Consider the following 27,430-nt stretch of genomic DNA (forward strand, 5'->3'; position numbering starts at 1 on the left):
ACTTCACTAAATCCCACTATATCTTACTTTAACCTATCCATTTCCCTTTTTAAATTTTCTAACCTACCTGCCCGATTAAGGGATCCGACATTCCATGCTCCGATCTGTAGAACACCAGTTTTCTTTCTCCTGATAACGACGTCCTCTTGAGTAGTCCCTGCCTGCAGATCCGAATGGGGGACTATTTTACCTCCGGAATATTTTACCCAAGAGGGTAAAATATCATCATTTAACCATACAGTAAAGCTGGATGCCCTCGGGAAAAATTACGGCTGTAGTTTCCCCTTGCTTTCAGCCATTCACAGTGCCAGCACAGCGAGGCTGTTTTGGTTAGTGTTACAAGGCCAGATCAGTCAATCATCCAGACTGTTGCCCCTGCAACTACTGAAAAGACTGCTGCCCCTCTTCAGGAACCTCACGTTTCTCTGGCCTCTCAACAGATACCCCTCCATTGTGGTTGCACCTACGGTACGGTTATCTGTATCGCTGAGGCACGCAAGCCTCCCCACCAACGGCAATGTCTATGGTTCATGGGGGGAGGAACATCTAAGTAATAATTGCAAATTAATACCATGAAAGTTAAGTCTTAAGAAATGTCAGTCAGAGATAACTTTTATGTGGGAGTTGTAAACGCAACGAAGAAATTCAATATGTCTACAAAATTCATTCACGGAAAAGGTAAGTTGCTGGCTAGCTATTGTGCTATCAAGTCATATGAGAGCAGCTCTTGCCATAGTCGAGCGAACGGAGAGCGACGAGATTGTTTTACTTCCAAGGGTCGTTGTTGCGTGACATAGACGCACCGATTTTGTGAACTGATACTCAGACTAGTGACTTGAACCGAGATATTATGCTGAATGTGTATGCCGAGTTGTTGGACTTTATTAATGGAAGTAGGCAATATTGGATTCAACATTCATATAAGCAAACTTATAGAAAGGAATGGACAAAGTTTCAAAAGACTATAATACACGTTTAGTCTTGAGTAGGAGACATTGACAAGAATACATGAAGAAGATACAATTATGCCAAGGGTTAAAGCTGTAGTAATTGTCACGATACTTGAAACTAACAGAACTGCCAGTGCTAATTAACAGTGTGTGCATGTGGCATTATGTTTATAAAGTATTTAGTGAAAAGGAACAATAAAATTCTTCATCAAAAGTGGAAATTCAACTTGTTGCCTCCATCATTCTATGAATATTTGGTAATTGCTCATCAAAAGTTAATGAACAGTGACTAACTTGGAAGTAAATTCGTGGACTGTTAGTTGTGACAAGGAAGGTTTGGACATACATAATATTACGACGCAAGATAATTAAGACATTGTTAAAGAGTATCTGTGGATCTCGCGTCATATAGAGTGAACAATTTTACTTAGCAACGAACAAACAACGACCAATACGATCTGCAATTAAACTTTTTCCTCGCTTTTGGTGATGTGGACAATGCACATGAGGGAAGGTTCATCAATTACTGCGCTAAAGTATTAACCAGGCACATAATAATTCAACTTCAAACCATAAGAGACAACCAGAGTGCGCAGTTCGCATTAATAAGGAAACTGCGGACTCGCAATCAAACTTTAATCATTACGCGAGGAACGATTTCTTAAGAGCTTTTTCAGCGTCTCTCGTTAACCGACAAGGACATCCATCATCGCGCATTGCGTCTCAACTCCACCGACCGAGCTGTAGCAGTAACAGCTCCACGGCATCGACATCAGCAGCACACGGCGGAGAGGGGACGTCACGTGGTGTAATATACATGCTGTGTAATATATACATGCCCATTCCCCTCAACATGCAGTGCTTGGCAGCAATACTGGAGTGCACCACATCATTGTGCATTGGAGCAGTTAGGGCAGGGTGGAGATCATGAGCTATGTTTACTCAAAGAGGCAGACATATGAGGGCAGCTGATGTTATTGCATGTACAATAGCATATTGTTCACTATCATCTATTATAACAAAACTATTGATACGTGAGTGCAGCAGCAGGTAACAGCTAGTGTACATATAAATATGTTCCAAGAAAGCAAAGTCAGACTGATAATAGTTTGAAGTATGACAAGGAAGTGTGAGTCTCCTGTGAATGAGATTTCATTGGTTCTTGAATACTGCACATCAACCTGCGATCACTATCAGGTATAATCAATAAAGATGTCTGAGACGATTCAAAGAAGAGCAGAATATTTAACCACAGGTTCATTTAGAAAGAGGGACAGTGACGAGGTAGTGTTCATCCAACTTCAGCTCAAGATGCTACAAGAGGTACTAGGTATCATTGAGAGGTTTACTGTTAAAATTCAGAAATGTGCATCCCAAGAAAGTCTAATAACATAATTCTACCTCCCCACACAAATCTAATGAAATGACTTCAGTGGTAAAATCAGAGAAATTCAAGCTAATACAGTGGCTTGCTTATGGTTGTTATTCCTGTACACTATGTACAGGAAAGGGAAGAAATGATGAGTACAGATGTAGTCAGGAAAAAAGAACAGAAAGGTATCGAAATTTTCACCAAGTGGAGACAGGTGATAACTTAAGTCATGGGGTGCACGTCACAAATAAATTCAAATGGGATGTAAATCACAATTTCTTCACACTTCAAAGCATGAATATACAAGCAGCAACCAAAATCTGGAAATATTTTACGTTCTGTTAGGCCTGTAGTATAGTATACGTCACCATAAGACATAATGGAAATAAAAGCTCCAAAACTAGCTGCAATAAGACAATGTGTTTAATATTTTAAATTATAGGGCAGTTTAGGCTTAATTGCTTCATCAAGTGAACTGTCAAAACAACATTGGTAAGACTGTCTATATGTTGTGCTGTTTCATGTTTAAATTTGCACTGGTACTTGCATCTAGTTGGAAGTGATGACAGTATTGCATCTACACTAATTTTTTTTCATCAAGTTGAGGTACGTATAAAATTTTTTGTAGTTACAAAACATAAAAATATATCTTTGACTGATATTTTAGCAGTTCAGTGTTTTGACAGTTCTTTACTAGGATGACATATGTTTACAAAGTGTTAGGTATGTGGATAAGTTCGTAGCATTTTTCCATAAGTTTAATAAACCCACCAAATACACATAATAGAGACTTTAGTCTTCAATAATATATTCTCCTTCACTACTCACAAACAGTCTGTCAACACTTCAGTAACTTTTCAATTCTGCGACTGTAAAAATCATGTGGTTTTGAGGTAAAGAACTTGTTAAGCCATATTCGGAGCACATTTTCATCCTGAAAGGAAGTTCTATGAAGGCTGTTCAATAGAGAGTGGAAAAGGTGAAAATCTGAGGATTCAAGAGCAGGTGAATAAGGTGGGAGCAGAATGACTTCCCAACTCAATTCTTGTATATTGTTTTTTGTCAGTCTACAAGAAAGCAGATGGGTGTTGCCATGCCTTTGTTCTTGGATTGCATCTGCAAGATGTCTCAATTGTTGCCAATAAAAGTCAGCAGTTGTGGTTACATCTCATGTAGCAGTTCTTAGTACACCACACTATCGCTGTTCCACAAGACACATTACTTTATCTTTTGTGGAAGCGCGCAGGTCTCTGTACAAGAGTCTGCTGCTTTGTTTGACTTACTTGACTTAATTCCTTTGGCCCCTATGGGGGCATAGGGCATCCAGAACTCGCCATCCGTCTCTGTCTTTGGCCATTTGCCTCAATTCTGCCCAGGTCTTGCCAACTCTTTTTGCTTCCCCTTCCATTGTCCTCTTCCATGTGCCCCTTGGTCTTCCTCTCTTCCTTGTTCCCTGGTGATTCCATTCCAATGTTTTTTTCTCGATGGCTCCATCTGGTTTTCTCAAGGTGTGCCCCAACCAGCCCCACTTTCTCTCTCGTATCTGGTCTTCTATAGGTATCTGGTTTGTTATTCGCCAGAGCTCCTCATTACATATTTTTTCTGGCCACCAGATATTCATGATGCGTCGAAGACATCTATTTATGAAGCTTTGTAACTGGGTTGTTATCTTTTTATCCATTTTCCAGCTTTCACTGGCGTACAGAAGGACAGCCTTCACATTTGTATTAAAAATACGGATTTTTGTTTTGTATGTGATATTTCTATTTTTCCATATTGGATACAATTGTATGAAGGCAGCATTTGCCTTTTTAATGCGGTTTTTCACGTCATCTCCAGCTCCACCATCTTCCGCCACTATACTACCCAGATACAGGAATGAGTTGACAGTCTCCACTCGCTGCTCACCTATTAACAGGGGCATCTCCATGTTACCTGAATTTACTCTCATTTCCTTTGTTTTGCCTGTATTTATCTTGAGGCCAGCAGTCTCTGCTTCTTCTTTCAGCAAGCTTAATTTAGCTTGCATATCAGTCAGCCTTGGAGCTAATAAAACTATGTCGTCTGCAAAATCCAAATCCTCCAGACGTTTGTGGATCCCCCACTGGATTCCTCGTCTCCTGCCTGCTGTGACTCTTCTCATAACAGAGTCTAGAATGAGTAGAAAAAGTGTTGGTGACAAAATGCAACCCTGCCGGACTCCAGTTGTTACTTTTATGGGCTCTGTCATATTTCCCTTGTGGAGTATGCAGCATTCGTAGCCATCATATAGATCTTTTATGATATTTAAGATCTTCTGTGGTATGCCATACTTCCGCAACACCTGCCAGAGCACTTTATGTTTCACGGAATCGAAGGCCTTTTGAAAATCAATGAATGCCAGGTACATGGTTGCTTGGGATTCTTTGCTTTGCTCTAAGATGATCCTAAGAGTGTTAATAAGATCAACACAGCTGCGTTGTGCCCTAAAACCGGCCTGTTCTTTACGCAGTCACTTTTCAAGGGATTCTTTAATTCTGTCTAAAATAATTCTGGTGAGGACCTTACTGGGCACTGACAACAATGTAATACCACGCCAGTTGTTACAGTCTGTTTGTTTGGGTTCAACCATTCCTTCCTTTTACTTATGTTAGCATATAGACAGCATGTCTTGTCACCATTAACAATGCAGGATAGGCATGGTGGGTGCTGCTCACAAGCCAACTGATGACCAGCAAGCAGAGATGCACAAACGGTCACCCACTGATTTTTGTGATTTTGGCTTAGAGCAAGCATGCAGTGGCCACACAGCTCATTTTTGAACCCCGTTGCATGCAAATGTTGCACAATGGGCGACTGATCATAGTTTATCGCATTTGTCAGTTCTTGAGCACAATGATATGGATCATTGTGGATTAATGCATTTAAACAATCTTCATCAAATCCCAAAGGTCTTCTTGAACATGGAGAGTCAGTAATGTCTAAATGATCCTCCTTAATACAAGAAAACATTTTTCTGGCTATATTCTGACCAATGGCATTATCCTGTTGCAAATGTTTCTGGCTGCCTCCGCTGCTGTCACCCCTCTTTTGAAATGAAGCAGAGGAAGACATTGGAAATATTCCGAGTCCTCCACTTGGCACGCCATTTTCTAGCATCTGAAGATCCACATACTATCTCCAAATGACAATATGTAGACTCAAATAACAACAATGAACTACAAATAAAAAATGACACTTGATAAATAAACTCATAGCAACCAGAATACCAACATGTAAAACAAAAATGTTCCGAGCTTATGCACCAACCTGATATACACGGCTTATCAGTGACGATGTTACATTTCACCGTTTCTATTTCCTTTTGAATTTTATCTATGGTCTGTGTACAAATATAAATTCCACCTAACAGCAGATCTGACATTACAAACCTATATACCAACACAACAGTGCAGGAAACAATAGAAATTACAAAACAAAATCTATTAAAGCACAGGAAAACTTCTACTGCAGCAACTTATCAAATCATGTCTTCTTAAAACGACTTTATCCCAAAATTATTTTGAATTCAATGGAAAAATTTACACCCAAGCAGATGGAGTAGCTCTGAGAAACTATGTACTAGGATAATTGCAGGTAAATTTGTCAGTACATTAAAGAAAGTTTTTCAACTCACAGTGGCCAATACTTAATAAAATCATCTACTATTATGGATATGTAGATGACACTTTAATGCTGATTCACTCAATGATTAACAGAGTAATCAATTTTCCTCCAGAATACAAGCTATACAAAAACAACTGAAAACACTCTGTTTTATAGACAGCAAAAATTATTTTGATCCAGATACAGTAACAAAACTATATAAAAAACATACAAAACTGAAACCCATCACAATATAGAATGACAACATCTTACTAGAGAAATCGTAGGACATAGAAGAACCTACATACCTACACTTTACCTAGCCAGAATATCAAATAAGATAAATGCACTATTCAAATCTATACACATACAACTGGCTTTCCATACACATAACAATCTAATAATGAAATTACAATCAAGCACAACCAAAATCTCAGAATACGTCACTTCTGGAATATGCAAAACCACACGTGACGCTTGCAATGATTTCTATATCTGCCAAACCAGACGAATTCTAACACCAGATCTGAAGAACACATTAAAAACAGTAATAGCAATCTGTCATGTTTCTGTTTACGTCTGAAAACTCAACACCAGAAATCAAAGAAAACTGAAACTGCAATAGAAACATTAAATAGAATAACAAAATGCCTTACTATGAACATTCTCAAAGAACTGGAAATATATATTCATATAAGAAGATACCCACATGAAATTCTACATGAACACCAGACTTTAAACATGCTCGAAAACTTTATTGACATAATAGAATACAAAAAGGATAGTCATATGGGAAACAAAATATACACAAACCATAGATAAAATTCAAAGGAAAATAAAAACAAGGAAATGTAAGACGATCTCTGATAAACCATATATACTTTGTAAACACATAGCACTGCAGTAAAGAACTGATAAAATATTGAACTGTCAAAATACCTGTCAAATGTATTTTTACATTTTGTAGCTACAAAAAATGTTGTACTTACCACAACTCGACACAAAAAAATTTACTATAGATGCAATATGTAAGTACCAATGCAATTGTAAACATAAAGCAACCACAATTTACATATAGATAATCTTACCAATATGTTATTTTTGCAGGTCACTTGATAATGGCAATTGCGTCAAAACACACCTGTCATGTAAAATATTATATATATTATCTTATTGCGGCTAGTTATGGAGCTTTGATTTTCATTATGTCTTATAAGATTTGTAAAGTTTAAATGAGCGCGCGCGCACACACACACACACACACACACACACACACACACACGCTATATTTTAATGTAAATAATTTGTATTATTTGAGGAGTGAAACAGGAGAGATCAAGTTTATGCATTAAGAGAATAGTCTCAGAAGGTTTAGAAAGGTCACAAATGTTTTCAGCATTTTACTCTACTGAACTGTTCAACTGATTTCTTAACCAGATACTGGTATTTTTGTACTCACAGCACTAGCTTCCAGGAAATCTAAGCTGTCTTGACTGCAACGTTTATGGTTACTGTCTGGTCTGTCTACAGGGTATGTAAGAGCACTAAGTAGTGACAGATATTCAGGTTCGTGTAATGCCCTTTCTGATGAGTGTTGCTGTATCCCCTGCAAACAATAACAACAACAAAAAATATTTTTACTCAGTCTGATTTAAATAGATTTTTGTGTAGCACATAATTTTATAAATATAGTAATTAGTGAAAGTAAAATCTTCTGGGTTGTTTGGCCATGCCATATTTCTTCTACACGATCGACATTTCAACTCTTCTGCTTGGATCTTCTTCATGATCTTGGGGAGTTCATGGTTAGCTGAATGTACAGCTATGGTTAGCTGAGTGTTCATTCAATAGTGAATATCACAAAATGCTGAACAGGACACCAGCAGAGGAGTTGAAATGTCGATCGTGTATATGAAATATGATGCAGCCTAAGATGATGATGATGATGATGATGATGATGATGATGGGTTTGTGGGGTGCTCAACTGCGCAGTTATCAGCGCCTGTACAAATTTACAATCTTTGTTCAGTCCAATCTTGTCACTTTCATGAATGATGATGAGATGATGAGTCCCTGACCGGAGAAAATCCCCAAACCAGCCGAGAATCGAACCTGGGACCCCATGATCCAGAGGCAGCAACACTAGCCACTAGGCTACGAGCTGCAGACTGCAGCCTAAGAACCCACAGAATTTTACCTTCCGTGACAACAGCAAGAGCATGCTGCAGACTTAATAGTGTTATGTGTTTGATTAAATACGAGCAAACATGTTTAATGAGGTGTTGGATTATTTTTAGCCTACAAAATGAGGCTACAAGTCTTGAATAATTTCTGAGCATATTATGCACCATCTGTAATGTAGTGCAACACTTCGTTCCATCATGATGGTGGCACTAGCAAAACTCCACTAGATTCTTTGTTCTGCAACCAATAACATATACTTGATAAGGTAATAGTTGAGTGATTAGTTTAATCATGTGAAGTGTTGGAGTTCACAAATGTAACTATCAAACAATACCTCACAAATGCTAACACTGTTAATTGTTTTATTGTTATTTTTGGAAGATGATATGATGTTTGCCATTGCTGGTAATCCCATACAACTCTTGTGGCAATGCATCTGCAGAAACTTCAGTTTGCTCCACTACATGACGTTGGTCTGCCTCAAGACAATTATGATCTTTTGGCCACTCTATAATGCAGTCTTTCATTCCAGTTATTTTTGGAAGACAGCATGATGATTACCACTGTTTGTAAGCTCACAGAATGTTTGTGGCAACATATCTGCAAAAACTTCCATTTTCTTCACTACATGACCTATGGTCTGCCCAAAGACAATTATGATCTTTTGGCCACTCCATAATGCGTTCTTCTGTCCCAGTTCACACAGAAAATATGAGGTAAATACTATGCTGAACCACCTCTATGAATGTTCTGAACCCTATTCAGCACTTCGTATGCAGCTTCCAATCACTATCCCTTAAGGTAACTGAGAAAAAATCTTTTTCTGACAAATGGTAGGACAGTGCATTATTCTCATATCAGATTCAAACATCCAGAATGAATTTTCATATTGCAGTGGGGTTCGCACTGCTATGAAATTTCCTGACAGATTAAAAGTGTATGCTTGAGCAGGACTCTAACCTGGGACCTCTGCCTTTCACCAGCAAGAGCTCTACTGACTGAGCTGTCTAAGCTTGACTCACAACCCACCATCATAGATATGCTTCTGCTAGTATCTCTTCTCCTACCTTCCAAACTGCAATGAAGTTCTCATAGATACCTTGCAGGACAAGCAATCTCTCACACGAAGTATGCTGCAGAATTTCTGTGAAGTCTGAAAGGTAGAAGAGGTACTGGCAGAAGTAAAGGTGTGAGGATGTGTTATGGGTTGTGCTCGGATATCTCAATTGGTAGAGCACTTGCCCAAGAAATGGAAATGTCCTCAGATTCAAAACTAGTTCCTTGAACATACTCTCTTGAATATGATTCAGATAATCATCTCCTTACAGAATTTTGCATTATGACATATGACCCCAAACAGTCTATCTAAAACTTCATCAATTGCGTGAGTCTACATGTATCAGACTAAGTGTTCTTTTTACAGAGGCAGATATGCTCCTTGACAATTATATGGAGGTTTCTTCCACGTGATTACCTAAAGTATATCAGCATACCTGATTTGCCAGACTACATAATTGCACCAAAGATTGAATTATTATTTTAATTTGTAAATACTGCTTGCAACAAAGCACAGGCTACTTTAGTTTACTGGAAACTCATTTTAAGCTCCCAAGTCTATAGTGTCATGGTGTTTTTGACAGTTTAGGGAATTACTACGTAGGGTTAGTATTTGTCACATTTGGTTATAAAAAAATTAAATCAGCAATTTAAGCAATTAATTAACCACAGTAGCTAGTTTATCTGTTATAAAAATATGTTATTGAATACACAAAAACTAGATAAAAACAAAATCGATAATAATGAAACTATAGTGGGACTAAGAAAACTGGATGTAACAAGAATGATCTCAGGCATTTTGTCAAGCACCTCTGTTAGTGATTCCTCATCCTGTGCAAACATGTAGACCATCTTGCTGAGGCGACACCTGCGATGTTGTCGCTGGATACACATGAGCTCCCACAAGAGGAAAGCAAGGCCCCATGGACTAAGAGCCACTACTGCGCGAAGTGATGGCCCATTGTGCTGTGCAGAAGTGATACCGTGGTTCAGCAATTCATGGCGTAATTTTGCCATGTAGCGACTGACACCTGTGTGCATCATCTCTGCACTCACAAGGCTGCCTTTCCAAACATTCACAACTTCCTGTGCTGTTTGGTTATTCTGTGTGCAGAACAAAATTGTAAACAAAAGCATACATATTACTGGTGCCACAACTACTTACATACTTTAGAGAATACATTACTTAAATTATTAAATCCCTGGTGCATTTTCAGTAATCTAAATGTTTTGAAATTACATATAACTGAAAAGCAAATAATCCTTTGGTAAGGGCATGCAGGAAACTAAGAATTTCTATTTTAAACTTCTCAATCATAGGTGTTCTCTATATGATCCTGAGATACTGCCCACACCATTCACAGTTCATTAGTATGGAAAATTAAAACTATGTGGCATTGTTGTCTAAGAAACTCCAAGGAGTGGTTCAGCCATCTAATTGGCATGGTTTACTATCTTTACACACAACAGCACATTCCTTCTTGAAGTGTGAGCACATCTGCTGAAACCAGGTAAATTTGATGAGCATGTGATAAGTGTAGGAGACTGCAATGAGAGCTTGTATAATTCAGAGTCACTTTGTGATGTTGATGAAAATGAGAGATAAGGAAGAGGGCAAAAGCCAGTGCTGACACACAGCTTACTTCTCTCAGATACAAGCCTGAGTGCAACTCCAGCCACAGTTTTTGTGTCCACAGGAGTGCGCTTGAGTATATCTGAGCCATGATGTTTCGTGGTGCACAAGCCACCTATCATTTGAGAACAGAACTAGTTTTATGTGAGAACAATGTATGGATCTCTCAGTCCCTGCACATTGTCAGGTGGTACCCTCTGTTCCCAGTGTATAGAATTACTTTGATAGAAGCAGCAATGAACATAAGAGCTGCTCTCTTGACTGACTGAGCTGTTGCGAGTTTGTTGTCATGAGATTCATGCATGTACTCATTAGGTTCTGATGTTTTCTGTAATTGTGCTACAACGTATCACATTTGTTGAGGGTCTAAGAAATTTCAAAAAAATTTAGAGAAAGAACTGAATGGTTCTGGATTGGAGAGAAACATATCTAAGTGGGAATAGTCTGAAGAAACTGGGGAAGCACTCTTCCAGAAAAGCACAACACCATCTCAAGAAATTCTTCCTAGTGCAACTATCAGCAATGGGCTTGTAGACAACATTTACTAATAAATTCCACTAATTGAAATGAAGCAGCATCTAACACAGGTTAGCAAGATTGGATAAGGTGAAACAGCCTATTGGCAAAGCAAGCTGGAAAAAACAAGCTGGTATTGTCCTGATTGCAATATATTTCTTTGCATTCAGAATGTTTTAGACTTTTCCATAGAACAGCAAATTATGAGCGAAATTCTTTTTAGAAGGATAGTTACGTTTCTGTCATCATTACTGTAAAATTTGCGACCTATAACAGAACTAAAATAAATGTGATAAGTCAGCCTTGAAGCTTAATCTTTTTTAGTGTGTGTTCCCTTTAAGGTGTCTCAAACAAAGATATGCCAGTAACATTTTGAATAATGGCTTATATGACTGGTTTTCTGGGCCCTAAATGTTTCTAACTGTATGGATCTCAATGTGTTAATCACCATATAATGAATGGATTCTCATCAACAGGGCCACATGCCATCACTAAATGAGATGTGGGGGAAAGGTTACGTGTTTAAAAAGATTAATGGTGTTAATTAAATCTGAAGAACATCAAAATAATAAGAATTTGAGTTAGCCACTCTCTCAAATAGTGATTGTTGTGAGTACTTGAGATTATGGGCAGCCAAGATCACAACAAAGCCTATGTCAAACACTTTTGCCTCTGTATATGTCTGCTTGTGTCTGTATATGTGTGGATGGATATATGTGTATGTGTGTGAGTGTATACCCATCCTTTTTTCCCCCTAAGGTAAGTCTTTCCGCTCCCGGGATTGGAATGACTCCTTACCCTCTCCCTTAAAACCCACATCCTTTCGTCTTTCCCTCTCCTTCCCTCTTTCCTGACAAGCAACTGCTGGTTGCGAAAGCTAGAATTTTGTGTGTATGTTTGTGTTTGTTTGTGTGTCTATTGACATGCCAGCACTTTCGTTTGGTAAGTCACATCATCTTTGTTTTTAGATATATATATATAATTAAAAAAAAGCTGACATATTGTCATATGGAAGCAGTCAACTTATAAATATTTGTGTAATAATTTATTATGTCAAAATCAGGCAGTCCTGATGTAATAAATTATTATGTGATTCACTCATTGTCTTCTTACTGTGAGCTGTGCCGCCACTCATACCTCACCTGTCATTCAACAACATCTTTGCCTCTGCACTTCCGCATCGACTGACATCTCTGCCCAAACTCTTTGCCTCTGTATATGTCTGCTTGTGTCTGTATATGTGTGGATTGATATGTGTTTGTATGCGAGTGTATACCCGTCCTTTTTTCCCCCTAAGGTAAGTCTTTCCGCTCCCGGGATTGGAATGACTCCTTACCCTCTCTCTTAAAACCCAAATCCTTTCGTCTTTTCCTCTCCTTCCCTCTTTCCTGACGAGGCAACCATTGATTGTGAAAGCTAGAATTTTGTGTGTATGTTTGTGTGTCTATCGACGTGCCAGCACTTATACATATATATATATATATATATATATATATATATATATGAATATAATAGAGGGAAACGTTCCACGTGGGAAAAATATATTTAAAAAGAAAGATGATGAGACTTACCAAACAAAAGCGCTGGCAGGTCGATAGACACACAGACAAACACAAACATACACACAAAATCTAGCTTTCGCAACCAATGGTTGCCTCGTCAGGAAAGAGGGAAGGAGAGGGAAAGACAAAAGGATTTGGGTTTTAAGGGAGAGGGTAAGGAGTCATTCCAATCCCGGGAGCGGAAAGACTTACCTTAGGGGGAAAAAAGGAGGGAAAAAAGGACAGGTATACACTCGCACACACACACACATATCCATCCTCATATACACAGACACAAGCAGACATTTGTAAAGGCCTTTACAAATGTCTGCTTGTGTCTGTGTATATGAGGATGGATATGTGTGTGTGTGTGCGAGTGTATACCTGTCCTTTTTTCCCTCCTTTTTTCCCCCTAAGGTAAGTCTTTCCGCTCCCGGGATTGGAATGACTCCTTACCCTCTCCCTTAAAACCCAAATCCTTTTGTCTTTCCCTCTCCTTCCCTCTTTCCTGACGAGGCAACCATTGGTTGCGAAAGCTAGATTTTGTGTGTATGTTTGTGTTTGTCTGTGTGTCTATCGACCTGCCAGCGCTTTTGTTTGGTAAGTCTCATCATCTTTCTTTTTAAATATATATATATATATATATATATATATATATATGAGGGTAAGGAGTCATTCCAATCCCGGGAGCGGAAAGACTTACCTTAGGGGGAAAAATGGACAGGTGTACACTCGCGCACACACACACATATCCATCCACACATACCCACACACAGCAGAAAATGTCTGCTTGTGTCTGTGTATGTGCGAATGGATATGGGGGAGGGACGGGTGTGCGCTCGCGCGCGCACGCATGTCCATCCGTGTGTGCACGGGCGCGGGTGGGCATTTGTAAAGGCAAAAATGTCTGCTTGCGTATGTGCGGATGGATGTGTGTGTGTGTGTGTGTGTGTGTGTGTGTGTGTGTGTGTGTGTGTGTGTGCGCGCGCGCGAGTGTATACCTGTCCTTTTTTCCCACTAAGGTAAGTCTTTCCGCTCCCGGGATTGGAATGACTCCTTACCCTCTCCCTTAAAACCCACATCCTTTCGTCTTTCCCTCTCCTTCCCTCTTTCCTGATGAAGCAACCGTTTGTTGCGAAAGCTTGAATTTTGTGTGTATGTTTGTGTGTCTATCGACCTGCCAGCGCTTTTGTTTGGTAAGTCTCATCATCTTTGTTTTTAGATATATTTTTCCCACGTGGAAAGACAGTTTGTGTCTGTGTATATGCGGATGGATATGTGTGTGTGTGCGCGAGTGTATACCTGTCCTTTCCCTCTAAGGTAAGTCTTCCCGCTCCCAGGATTGGAATGACTCCTTACCCTCTCCCTTAAAACCCACATCCTTCCGTCTTTCCCTCTCCTTCCCTCTTTCCTGACGAAGCAACCGTTATGTTGCGAAAGCTTGAATTTTATGTGTTTGTTTGTGTGTCTATCGACCTGCCAGCGCTTTTATATATGATAGAGGGAAACATTCCACGTGGGAAAAATATATCTAAAACTGTTGGTTGCGAAAGCTTGAATTTTGTGTGTATGTTTGTGTTTGTTTGTGTGTCTATCGACCTGCCAGCGCATTTGTTCAGATATATATATGAATAAATCATCTACTGCTCAGAAATGAAATATTTTTATATAAAAAAACAGGTACTTTGAATTTTACATATATATCAACCAAAACATTACACAGTAGAAGAAGTCAACCCACACTATATTAGAAACTATGGAAGTTACTGTCATGGTATATTTCATTGCTTGTGTAGGAGGAAACTTCCCACCAGCTTTTAACTTTCATTTCATGTCAATGACCATGCCGTCATATAAAAGCTCATTCTGCTGAATAATATGAATATTTATTTACATCCCCAGTTTGTGACAGCCTATGTGTTCATGTTTACAGTTCTTTATTGGTGGACCATTCTACAGATATAGTGCTATTTCTCAGGATAATTTCCACAAAAATGCCTTTAAAGTTTCAAGACATGAGTGTAAAGAAGCTGCAGAATATGGTTTACTATGTTATTAACATCTGAAAACACTGTCCATTGCAACTGTGTCATCCTATTAACTTTCTTGCTGACTACAGTAAATAATGATGTGCCAGTCACATATTATTCTGAACCATGCATCCGAATTTAGGAGTCATTCAAAATGAAGAGACTTGTTTATTATTTCCAGTCTTATTTATTGATATAAATGTAATTAACAGCAATCAAAACTTGATTGCATTAATAAATGTTACCCAGACATTCATTAGTGGCAAGAAACTTAAAATTGGCAAACATATGATGAGCCACTGAGCTTACTGATCACAATACACACAAGGAAGTTTAAAATCACAAACTTTAACAACAATTATCTAAAGAAACTCGTACATTTATTTTGGTTAGGGAAATAACTATGGGCTGTACAAACAACAAAACACAGAGATGGATATGTCTGTTCATACACACCATCAACAAAAAGGTGACTCCTGAAGTTAATTTGATCTTATTTCTTTGACTCTTAATGCCAATTTACAACACTGATGAAGTAGCTCTTACTGATCACTGTCAGCCATAGAATTGGATTAATAAATACATAACAGACTTTATCTTACCATGTATGGCTCTGCCACATGAAGCATATTCTTGTATTCAGTGTATTGTGAAACCAGCTGATCTATTGAAGAACTATTAAGGATCTTCTCTTCATCTGCTGACAACTCAATCCCTTCTTCCTCTTTCTGGAACAAATTTTCGGTAAAAGGTAGACGATTCTATTCAAAATATACAAGCATAAAATTACTTTATGAGGAAGAGAAGAAATGAGTTGTGTATCAATAGATAATAGACAATGTGAAAACAGCAAGCTTCTGGAACAGAAGAAATAAAGAGACAGCTAGTGAGTGCTGGGTGGCTGACAATACATGCCAGAGTTAACTTTCTCTTGTTAGCTGTACATATTCCAGAGCAATGATTAATCACACAACTGCATTTGGTATTTTTCTGACTGAAACAGAGTTCAAGAAGCTTTACTATGAAACGCTTGTAATTCAGTGAAGGCTGACTACTGTGTCCCCTAACAGTTTGTCAACAATTAGCACAGTGTTTAATCATTGAAGAACCACCAAATTGAGTAAATCAACTGATCCATTGCTGCAGCTGTGGTACATATACTCACTTCAAGAGGGTGAATCACAGCTGCTGTTTCAAGTAACGATCATGTTTGTAAGTCAACGTCATCACGTACCAGCTGTCAGTATGGGAAGACATTTTCCCTAATCTGGTACAATTAAGTGATACCAAACATTCAAATAATTATGTAGCTCTTCCTTCACAAGTTACTCAAAAATAATGTCTCAAATACGTAACACTGTATTTCCAAGTTTTCTACTGTGCTGTTGTTTCCATTTCATGCCCAGTATTTTGACGACTGACTTGGCTGTCTTCTTCAGATGCTGTGAGTTTTGCTGTTTTGTGTAGTCACTTCCTGGACTCCAACCAGACTGTGAACTATTGTTGGTTCTCTGCCATTATTTATAGTCGAGTTCAATTCCCAATGCCCACTAGGCCATTTGATGCTCTTTTGTTTTTCACAGCTTGCATTGATATTCCGTGAAATGCAAATTCTCTCAGCATTTTCTGATTTAGGTGGATGTGATAGTCCCCAAGATTTTAATAAACTGAGTGCCAGACCCCAAATGTTATTTAAATCGAAACCACCCTCTCTGTTTATTAGATTTTCTGACATCTTTGTTTCAATAAGGTTGGTTGGTTGGGTGTAGAAGGGACCAAACTACACAGTCATCAGTCCCTCTGACCTTAGATTAACTAAAACCGATAAAATCCCACATTAGGACAGGCAACTACAATGTCCATAAAATGAAAAACAAAGGGAAGGAACGAAAAGGGCGGAAGAAGGTGTGACGAAAAGAAAGTGACTAATGACAGGGGCGGGAAGGAAGATGCACAGGAGACAAGAGAGACAATCAAGACATAACAGACCCCGTAACGAAAGGAGTGGGAAGGCAGAGGGCCGGGGTAAACCACCAAGCCCAGTTGAACCCAGTTGAAGCCAATCCAGTTGGGGCGAAGGGGGGAGCAAGAGGGCCTGCCATCTCCTCCACTCACCGATAAGGTGGAAGGTTCCTTCCTTAAATAAAGCGATAAAAACCCCCATCACGAATAAAACGTAAAACGAGATCTGCCGCTGAGGCATTGTCAGCCAACACCAGGGGTAGCAATTCTTGAAAGCTAAAAGTCCGTCGTAGGGTGGCTAAGTTGGCGCAGTCCAGTAAGATGTGAGCCACAGTCAACATCGATCCACAACGACAGAGAGGGGGGCCCTCACGACGGAGGAGATTACCGTGAGTCAAAAAAGTATGGCCGATGTGGAGCTGACAGAGGATGACAGAGGCCTTATGAGAGGCCCGTAAGGAGGACCGCCATGGAGTTATAGAATCCTTAATTGCCCTGAGCTTGTTCAGCAAAGAAAGAGTGCTCCATTCTGCATCCCAAAGGCCCAAATCCTGACAACGTAATGCCGAATGAAGGTCTATTTCCGGAATGCCAATAGCAAGAGATGGCCTGGAAGTAGCTAATTTAGCCAATCGATTGCCAAGTTCATTGCCAACAATCCCAACATGGCCTGGGGTCCAAATGAAAACCACTGAGCATCCACATTGAGCGAGGAGAGAAAGGGAGTCCTGGATAGTGATGACCAACTGGTGGTGAGGGAAGCACTGGCTGATAGTGTGCAAATCCTCAATGAGTCACTACAGATAGTGAAGGATAGTCCTGAGCAGGAGCAGATGTGGTCCAGTGCATGCAAGAAGGGTACCAATTCTGCAGTAAAAACACTACAGCCATCTGGCAAGGAACGAAGTACCATGCGTCGCGCATAGGTGTAAGCAAAACCAGTGCGGCCAGCAACCATGGAGCCATCAGTATAGATCACTTCTGAACTCTGAAAAGAACTGAGGAGACAGGAGAACTGGTGGCGAATAGCCATTGGATGGACAAAATCCTTTGAATCGATTGAGAGATAACGACAGAGTTGCGACTGAGAGACGCACCACAGAGGGGTATGTGCGTGAGCGGAGAAGAGATGGTAAAGGCAATTACTGGAGCTTAGAAAAGAGCTACTGAATGCAGACAGCCATGTTGAGCCCACATCGTGGCTTCTGCTGCGGCAGTGGGATCTTGGTGTGTGGATAAAGGATACCATAATTAGAGCGCTTTGGGATGCAGCGAAAGCAGAGCGCATAAGATATCAGCTGTTGCTGGCGCAAAACTCACAGTGGTGGAATCCCCACCTCTGTGAGAAGGCTAAGTATGGGGCTAGTCCGGAAGGCACCCATCACAAGTCGGACCCCACAGTGGTGGATGGGGTCCAGTATCTGCTGCGTCAAAGGTGATGCAGAACCATAGACAGGACTTCCATAGTCTAAACGAGACTGGACCAAGGCTTGATACAATCGCAGGAGAACAGTGAGGTCTGCACCCCAGGTGGTATTGCACAGACACCTAAGAACACTGCAGATGGGACCAGCATGTCCTCTTCAGATGGCAAAGGCGAGGGAGCTATGTCAACCGGGCATCAATGACTACTCCCAAGAAGCGATGGGTGTCCACCACCTCGAGGGGCTGGCCATCAAGGAACAGTTCCAGATGGGGCTGGACTGTATGGTGACGGCAGAAATGCATGACACATGTCTTGGCTGCCGAAAACTGAAAGCCATGGGAGAGAACCCATGAGTGGGCCCGACAGATTTCCCCCTGTAGACGGAATTCTGCAGGGCCCATTACGGAAGAGGCGAGGTATATACAAAAATCATCAGCATACAAAGAGGGGGACACTGTCGGCCCAACAGCTGTCACCAGACCATTAATGGTTATGAGAAAGAGAGGGATGCTCAGCATGGAACCCCATTTTCTTGCCGATGGGGAGAGCTGTAGGAGGAGCCAACCTGGACCTGAAAAGAGTGACAAGAAAGGAAGTTACGCATAAAAATGGGCAGAGCACCACAAAGGCCCCATTCATGAAGGGTGGTGAGGATGTGGTGGTGCCAGGTGGTGTCACAAGCTTTATGCAGATCAAAGAAGACTGCAAGGGGGTGTTGCCGATGGGCAGAAGCTGACTGGATAGCAGACTCCAGGTGGACCAAGTTATCCACCATAGAGCGGCCACAGCGAAAAACACTTTGAGTCGATGACAAAAGGTCACGGGATTCAAGGATCCAAAACAGCCGCTGACTCACCATGTGCTCAAGGAGCTTGCAGAGGGTGTTAGTAAGGCTAATGGGATGGTAGCTATCCAACTGAAGAGGCAGCTCCCCTGTCTTCAACACTGGAACAACAATGCTTTCCTGCCACTGGGTAGGAAATACTCCCTCACCCAACAGACAGTTGAAGGAGGTCAGTATACGACAGTGGCCAGCCACCGATAAGTGTTGGAGCATTTGATTATGTATCCGATCTGGTCCAGGAGCAGTATCAGGACAAAGGGCGAGGGCACTGGCAAATTCCCACTAGCTGAATGGGACATTATACGGTTCTGAGCAGCGAGAAACAAAAGACGAAGGCAGTCATTCTGAACGCTCTTTCAGGAGAATGAACGTTGGCGGATACTGAGCCGTAGCCGAAGCTTGAACAAAGTGCTGAGCGAAATTTTCTGCCACAAAGTCCGGATTGGTAAGGACAAAACCATGCACAGAAATTCCTGCAATTCTGGTGGCAGGATGGTGGCCACATATTCGCCCGAGTTTCACCCAGACTTGTGAAGAGTGGGTGTGGGGTCCTATGACATCTACATATCATTCCCAGCAAATCCGTTTCTGAAATTTGATTAGGTAGCAGGTCCGGGCACAGAGTCGTTTAAAGACCAGAAGAAGAACAGTACAAGGATGCCGCTTGAAGCGTTGAAGAGCACGGCGGTGGTCTTTTATGGCTGCAGCAATTTCCGCAGTCCACTAAGGACCATCTTCCAGCGGGGGGAACCTGAAGAAGAAGGGATTGCTGAAACAGCTACTGAAAGGATGGAGGCAGTCAAGGTATGAGTAGATTCATCAACACTATCGTGTGGCATCTAGGGGGAATGGGAACAGAGGAGAAGGCACCCCAAGCAGCCTTAGATATGGCCCACCTGGAAGGGTGACAGTGAGAGACACTGAAGGAAAGTCAAAAAAATTGGGTAATGGTTGCTGTCACATAAGTCATTGTGGATGCTCCACTGAATGGAGGGAAGAAGGCAGGGACTGCAGATGGAGAGGCCAATGGTTGAGAAAGTGCAGTGCGCCATACTAAAGTGTGTGGGAGTGCCTGTGTTTAGTAAACAGAGGTCACGCCCTGCCAGAACAGCTTCAACTGTCCTTCCCAGGGCAGTAGTCATATGACTACCCCAAAGAGAGCTGTGGGCATTAAAGTCCTCTAATAGCAGGAAGGGAGAAGGCAGTTGTTGAAGAAGAGTGGTGGGGGGCATGGGATGTGGGCGGCCTGTCAGGTGGGAGGTAAAGATTACAGATTGTGACAGGAGTGGCCAGATGGACCCTGACAGCAATGGCTTCCAGAGTGATATGGAGGGGATCCCATTTACTAACAATGTCCTTGCGGATCAAGGTGCAAACACCACCAGAAGCCCATAAGGGGCCAATTCAGCCCCAACAGAAAGTGTGGAACCCACAAAGGGTGGGTGAGTAAGAATTGACAAAATGGGTCTCCTGGATCGCAATACAAGTGGCAGAGTAGAAGCAAAGAAGAGGCTGCAACTCTGGAAGGTGACACAAATATCCCTTACAATTCCACTGGAGGATTCTCAAGCTGGAGTCCAAAGTGGAAGCGAATGGACCAGAGTCGGTCACGCCACCGAGTCGCTATCCGTCACCAATAAGGATGGCATAATATCCATATAGGTGGGGTCAGATTCTGATGGTTCATTGACTGTAGGAGGGGAAGGTTGCACCTCAGGGAGTACTAGAGGGGCCTTGCCCTAGTTCCTGCATTTCTGCTTCTTCTCTTCGGAAGCGAGGGCAGGCACGGAATTACACTGGGAAATCTTGGCGCCCACCGGCTGTGGATCGCGCTGCCAATGTGGAGCAGGAGATCACATTTCAGGGGGGTGCCAGGAAGAGGAGTCCTGGGAGAGAGCTCCAGTACTGTTGGCCGCCGAAGGAGGGAAGCACTTCTCTGATGGGAGAGGGGGAGCAGCACCCGAAGGGGTGGGTATGAGTACTGAGGGGGAGGGGGAGTGGGAGAGGGGGGGAGGAGGGGGAGGGGTAGGAGGAGGAGGAGGAGGCTGAAGGCATGGGGTGAATGGGGTGGGGCTGGAAGAGGAGGGGGAATGGACATAATTGAGGCAAAAGTAGAGGTCACAGACACAGGATGGAGCCAGTCATATTTTTGATGAGCCTCAGTGTAGGTGAGCCGATTTAAGGTTTTGTTCTCTTGAATCCTTCTTTCTTTCACAAAAACCAGGCATATAGGCGAGCGTGGAGAATGCTGTCCATTACAATTTACACACATTGACGGGGGAGCACAGGCACTCCCCTCATGGAGGGGGCGACCACAGTTACCACAAAGGGGATCAGTGGTGTAGTCCGGTCACTAACACCACCTATCCCATCAAAGGCAGGGCTACCTGTAAAATCAGTCATGTGATTTACAAGCTAAGCTGCAACCTCTGTGCTGCATTCTATGTAGGCATGACAACCTACAAACTGTCTGTCCGCGTGAATGGCCACCGACAAACTGCGGCCAAGAAGCAAGTGGACCACCCTGTTGCTGAACACGCTGCCAAACATGATATCCCTCATCTTAATGACTGCTTCACAGCCTGTGCCATATGGATCCTTCCCACCAACACCAGCTTTTCTGAACTGCGCAGGTGGGAACTTTCCCTGCAACACATCCTATGTTACCGTAACCCTCTTGGCTTCAACCTTCGTTAGTCACTGTTCTCACCCATCCATCCCCCTCCCTGTTCCCATTCCAGCACTACACAGCTGTCATTTCATCACCACAACCAGTCTTTTATTTTCTCTCCTTTCCGCTGCTTACCCCCTCCCCCCTCCGCACCTTCTCTCCTGCCCTCCGTCTAAACTGCAACACTTGACTGTCTGCCACTCCCACCATACTATCCCTCCCCCTACCCACCCCAGCCTCCTCCTTGCCCGCACCCAGTCACCATTCCCATCATGCACTGGTGCTGCTGTTCGCAGTGTGGTCTCAGCTCTCTGAGACTGCAGATGTGTGTGCAAATTGCATTTGTGTGTGTGTGTGTGTGTGTGTGTGTGTGTGTGTGTGTGTGTGTGTGTGTGTGTGAGCGTGTGTGTGCGCACGCGTTTGTGTATGTGTGTCTACTGCTGACAAAGGCCTTAATGGCCGAAAGCTTTAATTGTGTGAATCTTTTTATTGTGCCTATCGTGACTCAGCATCTCCGCTATATGGTGAGTAGCAACTTCCTTTCTCTGGTATTGCTATAAGTGCAAGAATTATCATACAATCAGCTTAATAGATCACACATCCAGGTTGATGATAATAATCATATAGAGAAGAATGGAAAAGGATAGTGAGCAACTGATGATCAGGTTGGCTTTAGGAAAGAGAAGCAGTTCTTATTTGTGCTTGATAGTGAAAGCAAGACCTAAGAAAGATAGGATATGTCGAGCTAGAAAAAGGGTCTGAGAATTTAAAATGGTGCAAGGTGTTCAAAATTCTAAAAAAAAAAGTTGGTGTAAACTAAAGGTAAAGATGGGCAATATACAATATGTACTACAAACACTAGGAGAGAATAATAGAAATGGTACACCAAGAATGAAGTGTCTGGATTAAAAAGGGTGCAAGACATGAATGCATTCTCTCTCTTCCCAGATGTTCCATCTATACATCAAAGAAGCAATGGCAGAAATAAAAGAAAGGTTCAGGCGTCAGGTTAACACTCAGGATAAAACGATATCAAAAATAAGATTCACTCTGATACTACTGTCCTCAGAGAAAATGAAAAAGAATTATAGGACCTAATGAATGGAATGACAGTCTAATGAGTACAGAATATGGATTGAGAGTAAACTGAAGAAAGACAAAAGTAAGGGGGAGTATCATAAATGTGGTTAGTAGTGGTTAGTTAACATCAAAATTGTGTAATAATAAAATAGATGAAGTGACAGAATTCTGGTACATTTGATGCAAAATAACAAATAATGGTGAAGCAAAGAGGACATTAGTGGACAAAACAGGGAAAGAGGGCTACAAGAAGTCAACTAGTACCAAACTTCAACCTTAATCTGAGGAAGAAAATTCTGAGAATGTACATTTAGATCACGCCATTTTTTGGAAGTGAGTCATGGACTGAAAATAAAAAACACAAAAGAAGTGACTCAAAGCATTTGACATGTAGTGCTATAGAAAGATGTTAAAAATTAGGTGGTCTGAGAAATGAAGTGGTTTTCTGCACAGTCAGCGAGAAAAGCAGAATATGGACAACACTGACAAGAAGAAGGAACAGAATAACAGAACATGTTACGGTGTCAATAAATAACTTCTGTGGAACTGTAGAGGGTAAAAACTGTAGGGGAAGACAATATTGAACAAATATTTGAGGACACCAGATGCAAGCACAACTCTGACATGAACAGGTTGGCACACAAGAGGAATTCATGGTGGGCTGCAACAAAATAATTAAAATACTGATGACCCACACAAAGTTAAAAAAGAACAGGAGCATACAGGCAGACAAATAATAAAACCATGAGTATTCTGAAAACACTAACATCTGACATATAACAAACAGAACAAATTTGTTTGATTTAATTAAGATTTCTGCCAAGATGCGCATCTGTAATGACAATAAAAGTAATGCCAAGATGCGCATCTGTAATGACAATAAAAGTAATTGTTGTGCAAGCTTAGAACATTTGTTACAAAATTTTGTGACCATGAGTGTTTTATTCAGGATACTGAACTTATATTAGTTAATTTGAAAGAACTAATAAACTCATGTCTCTAGTTGATTTATTCAAATATAGAGCATAATTGTGACTCCTAGAATGAATGTGTGCAACTTAGACCTGTAAGAAAATTACATTTTCAAAATAAATTGGGGGAAAAAAAAATAGCGACACTTTACTCTAGAACTCTTCTTATTTAAAATGTTTCTCTTTACAATGGTACATGATTTTTGTTGAAAATTCAACCATAGTCAGATCTGCTTCTGCTGGTAGAGAGCTTACAATGCCCATACTGATACACAAAGCTACATTGTAAATATTAATCCATATAATGCAAAAATACTACATTAAAAATGCTAAAGATTAACAATTACATTGTGGAGGCTTTCATGCAAAAGTAATGTTCATTTGTAGAAATTGATAATAGCAGAAACAAACAGACATTTCACATTTGTCTGTGTAGAATGCTGGAACATATTCTGAGCTCACAAAGACAATTAAGTACCGCAAAACAGAACGGGCTTTTCCATGCCAAACAGCAGGATTCCAAACACATTGGTCATATGCAACCGAAATCCTACTTTTCTCACATGACACTGCAAAGGTCATGGATCAACGTAATTGTGTAGATGACTTCTGAAAAGCATTTGACTCAGAACCACAACAATGCTTATTGAGAAAAGCATGATCATACAAGGTATCAAAGAAATTTGAAATTGGTAGGCAGGTCACAGCATGATACCTTGGATGGATAGATATCGACAGATGCAGAACTTGCATTCGCTTAAAGATAGACATCAACTATGCTACAACAGCCTACTTACAAATTTCAAAAAACCAGTATCAAGCAAAGAATCTTGAAATAGATCACAGCCTTGGTGTAACATCCCCTTAGGGACCATGAAGACAAATTACAGTAACTATACCATGCACAGAGGCATGTAATCAATCTTTCTCCACAAATGAAACACAAAGGAACCCTAATACTTGGTACAGTGGTATGTGCCCTCCACTATGCTTTTCACAGTTGTCTGCAGAATATGAAAGTACAGAGAGACAATTATTGAGCTGTATGAAAAAAAAAAATCATCATAACTTCTGAATGGTTTCCTTTAGGACATTCAAACTGCACGGTTGGCCATGGGGCATGATGGGAATTAGTATGCACTGTATGGTTTGGTTTAGCAATGAAGCACATTTTCATTTTGATGGGCTCCTCAATAAGCAAAACTGGCACATTTTAGGGACTGAGAATCCACACTTTGTGATCGAGATGTCTCTTCACCCTCAAAAGGTGACTGTGTGGTAGGCAATGTCCAGTCACGGAAAAATCAGTGCGATATTCCTTGAAGAGGCAGTGGCTACCGAACTCTACATGAAGGTTTTGGAAGATGATCCCCTCCCCATTATCCAAAGTGAACCTGGTTTCGACAAGATGTGGTTCATCCAAGACGGAGCTCGACCCCATCAAAGCAGGAGAATGTTTGATGTCCTGGAGGAGCATTTTGGGGACCACATTCTGACTCTGTGGTACCTAGAGGCCACTGGCATGGGCCTCGATTGGCCGCCATATTCTCTAAATCTGAACACATGCGGCTCCTTTTTTTGGGAGCAGTATTAAAAGGCAAAGTGTACAGCAACAACCCCAAAACCATTGCTGAGCTGAAAACAGCCATTCTGCAGGTTATCGACAGCATCAATGTTCCGACACTTCATTGGGTCATACATAATTTTGCTATTCACCTGCTGCACATCATCGTGAAGGATGGCAGGCATATTGAACATGTGATAACCTAAATCTGAATACCTGTAGTGACATTTACATGTTGAATAAAGTATGTGCATGCTGTACTTTGTAACTAATTTACAGTTTTTTCTACATATTGTTCAATAATCGTCACCCTATGGATGCAGACAATGCAAGCATGTTTTAATATTCGATTTTTGTACATGTGTAAGGACAAACCTGAGAATTTAATACTTCCTGTTTTCTACATAATTGCTGGCACATATAAAAGTGCTTCAAAATTTGTGTACATCAACCTTCACTGTGATGTGTGTTGTTTTCAAGAAACGCTTTTCACTACAACAGAGCCAATCAGACTACTAATTACATTTTCAGCTCAGAAATGAGTTCCACATCATTTACTTTCACCATTCAAACATAAGTAAAACAATGAAAGACAGCTGCTGTGCTAACTGTTGGCTTATACTATATAATTTACTGATATTTGCCTTTTGATTAGGTTTTTATTAAAAAATCTGTTAATGAGAAACATTTATCAATATGGCTGCTAGAAATCCTCACAAATAACAGTCAGACTTAAAGTTCTAGGAGGTTCAAATTGTAAGCCAGATCACAATCTAAATCAAGATCATCAACTTTTGTGAACATACTTAACATGGCCACACTATGTATTGCAAAGGCAGACTACAGTAGGGATTACGAAACAACAGTACTGCTGATATGAATGAAGTTTTACATATATTTCTTGGCTCTGAAATAATTTCTAAAATGTGATTAATTAGAAGCAATATAACAGAAAAGTAAATGCCAAAAATTTATAATGTTGCAATAAAAACAAAGATCAAATGTAAACTGTTATGTACCTGTTTCAATGAAAAATATATGTTTTGTTTTTCCTTTAAAGTGGTCATCATTCTTAGAAGTTCTTCCACAAACCATTGTCGATTATTGAACTGCAGGATTTCTGTTGCCTTGTGGAAGAAACAAAAGAAAAATATCCATACAATCTGATGCACAACAGCACAACATTCACAGATTTGTAATACAAATGAGTGAGAAAACAGAAATGTTAGAATTTTCAATGAATTTCATTAAACTAAAGACTAAATTTCTGTGAATTGATGGATTTACATGAAACTTGAACAACAGCCCATATGCACTTATATGCCATGAGAAACATCTCCTTAGTAGTGGCAATAGTCTTGTTTCTTTTTTCTTTTTTTGGACTATATAAGTTAATTCCATTCACCTACTGTGGAATACCTACCATCTTACGGATATCTGAAGCAAATGAGTCAATAAAAAGCTACTGTACAACCAAAAATTGCCTCAGTTTTTCACTTGAACTAGTATGCTTTCATTTTGCTTAACATCCACTCTATCAATAATTACATTACCACAATAAAAAAATTTATCAGTTATATGAAAATAATGTTCAACAAACCTTTAGGAACTGTTCTCGAAGAGTAGGAAACAGTGATTGCACTTTTATTAAGTCAGTCGATAAATAGGCAAAGCAGAGTGGTCGTACAAACCCCCTGGCCCCTAGGTCATGGAGAGTGCAGTAGTGAACATAGGCATGTAGGCCAGGTACAACATCTGCTTGGAGAACCTGCACATCCTCACAGAAAGTAAACTGGCCACTGAAAAACCACAAGGATTACATTAACTTTACAATGAAAACTATGTTTTAAAGTTAATGAAACATGTTAATGGATAGAAGTTACTGAATTCAACCAATATTTTACAACACTGCAAAAAGAACTAAACTAGCGGGTTCACAAAATGGGAATCAGTAAAATCACTAAGAAGATTTACTAACATTTTGCAACTATTTTTAGTTGATTAAC

At 40.6% G+C, this 27,430-nt stretch overlaps 1 protein-coding gene across 1 annotated transcript in view; it reads right to left on the reverse strand.

Annotated features, from left to right (window-relative positions):
* LOC126151880 (guanine nucleotide exchange protein smcr8b-like) overlaps nucleotides 1-27,430 on the reverse strand; it is a 104,765-nt gene that overhangs the window by 25,165 nt on the left and 52,170 nt on the right. Inside the window, 5 exon segments of the mRNA XM_049915971.1 lie at nucleotides 7,406-7,552; nucleotides 9,997-10,290; nucleotides 15,509-15,634; nucleotides 26,444-26,551; nucleotides 27,025-27,223. Coding sequence (XP_049771928.1) covers nucleotides 7,406-7,552; nucleotides 9,997-10,290; nucleotides 15,509-15,634; nucleotides 26,444-26,551; nucleotides 27,025-27,223 — 874 coding nt within the window.

Source organism: Schistocerca cancellata, chromosome 2, assembly GCF_023864275.1.
Source record: "Schistocerca cancellata isolate TAMUIC-IGC-003103 chromosome 2, iqSchCanc2.1, whole genome shotgun sequence".
Lineage (NCBI taxonomy): Eukaryota > Metazoa > Arthropoda > Insecta > Orthoptera > Acrididae > Schistocerca > Schistocerca cancellata.